General features: G+C 38.7%; 1 protein-coding gene across 1 annotated transcript; it reads left to right on the top strand.

Annotated features, from left to right (window-relative positions):
• Positions 1-1,260: 1,260 nt before the first annotated feature.
• LOC143565182 (protein IQ-DOMAIN 3-like) lies at positions 1,261-4,394 on the top strand. Its single transcript, XM_077052232.1, has 5 exons — positions 1,261-1,353; positions 1,463-1,846; positions 2,485-2,712; positions 3,603-3,722; positions 3,797-4,394. The coding sequence occupies exons 1-5, from the start codon at positions 1,273-1,275 to the stop codon at positions 4,379-4,381; spliced, it is 1,398 nt and encodes a 465-aa protein (XP_076908347.1). The 5' UTR covers positions 1,261-1,272; the 3' UTR covers positions 4,382-4,394.
• Positions 4,395-4,693: the final 299 nt, after the last annotated feature.

Raw genomic sequence — 4,693 nt, 5'->3', positions numbered from 1 at the left:
TGTACGTAAATTTTATCGCTCTTCTTTGAATGTGATAACCATTAGCCAAATATCTTTAGTACATGGTAGGTTTCTTCAAAATTTATTTAATACTGTTTTTAATCATTTATTACCCTTAGGTAAGATTAGGGCCGACAAAACAGGTATGTGCGTTTACTAAACAGGTCAGAGACAATGCAAGTAGCGCACGTATCAAACATGAATACAACTTGTTTAACTATTTTATATCTCATGTCTATAACATAATTTATGTTTCATGTACCAAGAAGAATACAAAGAAGGCGGTTTCTCAGTCAAGTCGGTTAAAAAGTTAATAGTGAATGCTAAAAATAGTGGAAATAACTATACTATGAAGTGGAGCAAATGGGTCCCAAACAAATGTAACATCCATGTGTGAAGGGCGGAAATGGATAGACTCCCGACTCGAAGAGCCCTTGAACGAAGGAACATTCGGGTTACGGACAATGTTTGTCCTTTATGTGATTCGGAGGTGGAGACGGTGGATCATATCACGATGGGGTGTGGAGTCTCGGCGATGATTTGGGAACATATAAGTCGGTGCAAAGTTCCCCCGATTTCATGCTTCTTGGTAAGAGATCTTTTAGAGCTCCACAAGTCCACCAATAGTGGAGCTAATAAAAATGAGATGTTTCATGGGATAATCATAATTGCTCTTTGGAGATTTTGGAAGGCGAGAAACGAAAAAGTGTTTGAAGGAAAGGAGATAAATTTGATTAAAGTTATAGGAGATATAAAGGCTAGTGGCTTTCTTTAGTATAAGTATAGGTCTAAGCTTAGATCCCTAGCTTGGTCGAATTTGTGCAAATTTGATTTCATGTAATTTCACTATTGTTTGTGGCTGCTTCTGGCTTGTGGAGGTGGCCCGCGGGTGGGTTGTCGTTGTTTGTGTTTATAAAAGTTTACGGTTCGAAAACAAAAAAAAAAGAAGAAGAATACATGAAATAACTAAATAAACAGGTAGTAGTTTGTGGTTGGTTTATTTTCATATGAATATGAAAAATGAATCCTCAACTGCCTTACCCAAAGTAGCGAAAACCCCTTCAAAATCAAAACGATATATTTCCGCCTGTTATTATTATTATTATTATTATTATTATCAACAAAAAAAATCAATTAATTCAATCTTCTTGTTCTTCTGTTGCAGGTATCATTCCCTTTAATCCACGTTATTCTTTATATATATACTCTTGATTAATCATCTTCTTTGTAATTTGATTTTTATTATCGTTTTGAAGATGATTCGAAACGCTAATGGGGAAAAAGGGGGGTTGGTTTTCTGCAGTTAAGAAGGTTTTTAATTCCGGTAATGATTCCAAAGAAAAGAAAGAAAAGGTTTTTCATTTTTGCCCTTTATTCTATTTTCTTGTATGCTTTTGCACACCAGGTGTTTGATGAAATGCCAATGTGGTTAATTATTATTATATTTATTATGTTATTGTAGAGAACTCAGAAAACTAGTTCTAGGAAATCATGGTTTGGAAAGCAAAAGCACATCGAATCCGATTCTTCGCAAACCGAATCCGCATTTGCCACCCCTGCACTTCATTCGCCTCCGCCCGAACCCGACGACGACATTAAATTTGCAGAGCCCCAGGCCGAGCCAAGCAAGTCCGTTGAACCAGAACCTGAGCCAAGCAAAGCTGTTGAACCGGAACATGAGGCGAAGAAACCTGCAAAACCGGATAATGAACAGAGCAAACCTGTGCATACAATGGCCTATGCTGCTAAGGCGGCAGCGGCGGCGGCAGCTTTTAGACGGTTCTTGGGGAAATCTAAGGAAGAAGTGGCGGCCATTAAAGTGCAGGCGTGTTTTAGGCGTTTCTTGGTAATGTTTTCTATGTGACTTCCACTTAAAATCAATAGCGTCAGGTTGTGGGTTGAATTGTTCAACTTGAACATGACATGTATTTTTATTTGTGTCAAAAAGATCAAACCTAACTAGCATACTTAAAATCGTGCAACCTGTTTAGTGTGTCGGAACCAGGTTAGTGCGTCAACCTGTTTAACTAAAAAGATTGGCTTTAACTAAACAGGTTAAACAGATCAACCTGAACACACCCGTTTAACTAAACAAATCTACCCGAACAGGGCCGTTTAGTTAAGCAGATCAACCATTGATAACCAAGCAGTAAATGTGTTAATCGAGTTGGTGAGTTGTAAAAAGAAATGGGTTAGATGAGTTATAAACTGGTTAGTGGGTTGACCTATTTAACAAAGCAGGTTGCTGGGTCTACATGTTTAACTAAACAGGTTAAACAGGCCCACCTGAACACGCCGTTTAATTAAACAAGTCAACCCAAACGCTATTCGTTTTTTAAACAAATTATATACCCTAAACCTAAGTATTTTTGTGTCAATTTTGGGGGTTAAAAAGTTGCCACCATAATTAAACCATTTGATTATTATTATATCGTAAACACACTAATACAAAGATTCTGGTTGTCGGGTGTTTGTTGTTTAAAGGCAAGGAAAAAATTACGCGCTTTGAAAGGGCTTGTGAGGTTAAAGGTGTTGGTTCAGAGCCAATCAGTCAAACGGCAAGCATTGACCACCTTAAGATGCATGCAAACCTTGGCCCGTGTACAGTCGCAGGTTCGAGCCAGGAGGATCCGAATGTCGGAAGAAAACCAAGCCCTTCAAAGACAGCTTATGCAGAAACATGAGAGAGAGCTCGGCAACATGAAATCCCATGTAAGTTTTAGATCCGCACCACATATCTTGAAAAGTGCACAAAACCTAAATAACCAAACCATAACCGAGATCACCGAGCCCAATAAAAAAACTGGTGGTTTGGGCTTTGGCTTTATGTCTTTTCAAAAACCGAAATTTCGGCTCGGTTTTGCTTTTGCTATCAACTTAAAACCAAAAAGGCCGAATTAAATCAATTGGAACAGAACCAAAACACTGCTTGTAAGTAATTTATAAGAAATTAATAAAAGGTGTAGCCCTAAAATTTTAAGTTCAAACTTGTAATACTCAATATATAAATGATTAACAAAAAAATCTAGGCCCGAATTCATCATTTTGGGCCACTTTTTTCGATCCAGAATTTTAAAGCCCTGATTGTAAAACTGAAAGCCTGAACCAAACCCACAGTGAAAACCAAAATCGAACAGCTTTTATAAACAGTTACATCAAGTCACTTTTTGTAGTGTCTTTTAATATGAGAGCCAAAATTGAAAAATGAACTTGGCTGCCTAACTAGACGCTGACTTACTATATAAACGTGTGCATTACTCAAAATAATTCACTCGTTTTACATATAAAAGGAAATTTATTAAAATTACAAGAAAATGGAAAATGGTCTATATTGAAGATGATGGAATTCGGGTCTGACAGTTCGACAAACCACTCATGGGTCTGTAACTCCAAACATATTAAGTTGGGCTATTTTCTGCCTGTTTGTCTGAGTCTGCTATTTGTTGAATCAGCTCCATATTACTTTTTCATGTTTTGTTTGATTCTATCTTGCTTCAACCTTACATTCATGATTCAAAATATGTTTCTCTTTTTCCTTTTCATTTTGTTTGTCATGGTGTTCTTGTTTAATATTGGAATTCTGGTCTTAAATGTTTGATTAGTTGGGAAATGAATGGGATAATTCTCGAAAATCAAAACAACAACTCGAAGCAAGCATACAAAACAAAGAAGAGGCTACCGCACGAAGAGAACGTGCACTCGCTTACGCACAAATTCAACAGGTAAATTTATTTGGTCTCACTAGTTAGCATGGTATTAGTGGGCCCGTGAATATATGTTTTTCTTATACAAACAGCAACTATGGAGGAACCCATCAAAGTCCGGAAACCCGACATTCATGGACCCCAACAACCCACAGTGGGGCTGGAGTTGGTTAGACCGGTGGATGGCAGCTCGACCATGGGAATCCCAAACCGCAACCGATATCGAGCAACCGCATGTAAAACTAACCCGTGCATCATCCTCTGGTGACATTATCAAAAGCCTTGACCAGTCACCCTCCATGTCATCACCACGGTCCCCATCTGTGATCAATAGGCGGACTGGCCCATCAAGCCCGAAAAACGACCCTACATCGTCACCACGAAACCGGAGGCATAGCATTTCAGTTTCATCGTTCCGTGACGATTCTACATCTACTGTTAACTCACCTCGTGCTAACTCACCCCGAGTTAGCTCACCACGCTCGACTAAGACCAAGTCCATGGTTCCAACCCCAAGTCAGGGTCAGAGCCCAGGCCATAGTGTTAGCCCGAGTCCATTGGGGATGGGAAAGAAAGGGACTGCGGAAAAGAAGTCAACTGCAGGGCCGGTCAACAAGCGAATGTCGTTATCTGGTGGTGGTGGTGGTGGTCGTAGGGTGGGTTCAGGTGCTCGTTAAAGATTTTTTTGTAAGTGTTCGGTTTTTACAAGTGATCAATTACATTGTACATGTATATGTATATAAGAAGTTTGTAATATATATAGTTTGGTTATTGTTGTTTGATAATAATCATATATATTGTGTTGCAACTCAGAGTTTTTGTTAAATAAATACATTTATCACACTGTATCTTGTTAGCACTTAGCCTGCTTGCGGTGCGCACATATGATGTATATATGTGTGAACCCTCGGGTGGGCAAAAGTGAAATTGCACTAATTTTGACGTTATTTTACTAATCTCGTGAAAATAACGTTAAAAGTGACGGACGG

The sequence above is a fragment of the Bidens hawaiensis genome, unplaced genomic scaffold (assembly GCF_021521415.1).
Source record: "Bidens hawaiensis isolate Kalapana, Puna unplaced genomic scaffold, B.hawaiensis_p1.1 tig00022300_1, whole genome shotgun sequence".
NCBI lineage: Eukaryota > Viridiplantae > Streptophyta > Magnoliopsida > Asterales > Asteraceae > Bidens > Bidens hawaiensis.
The sequence above is the reverse complement of the archived record's forward strand: the minus strand, read 5'-3'. Positions and strand labels throughout refer to the sequence as shown.

Bases quoted from the DNA above. Each gene is read 5' to 3' on its own strand.
- LOC143565182 (XM_077052232.1), top strand. From the start codon at position 1,273: ATGGGGAAAAAGGGGGGTTGGTTTTCTGCAGTTAAGAAGGTTTTTAAT. The intron at 1,354-1,462 runs GTTTTTCATTTT...ATGTTATTGTAG, and splicing joins CCAAAGAAAAGAAAGAAAAG to AGAACTCAGAAAACTAGTTC. The intron at 2,713-3,602 runs GTAAGTTTTAGA...ATGTTTGATTAG, and splicing joins TCGGCAACATGAAATCCCAT to TTGGGAAATGAATGGGATAA.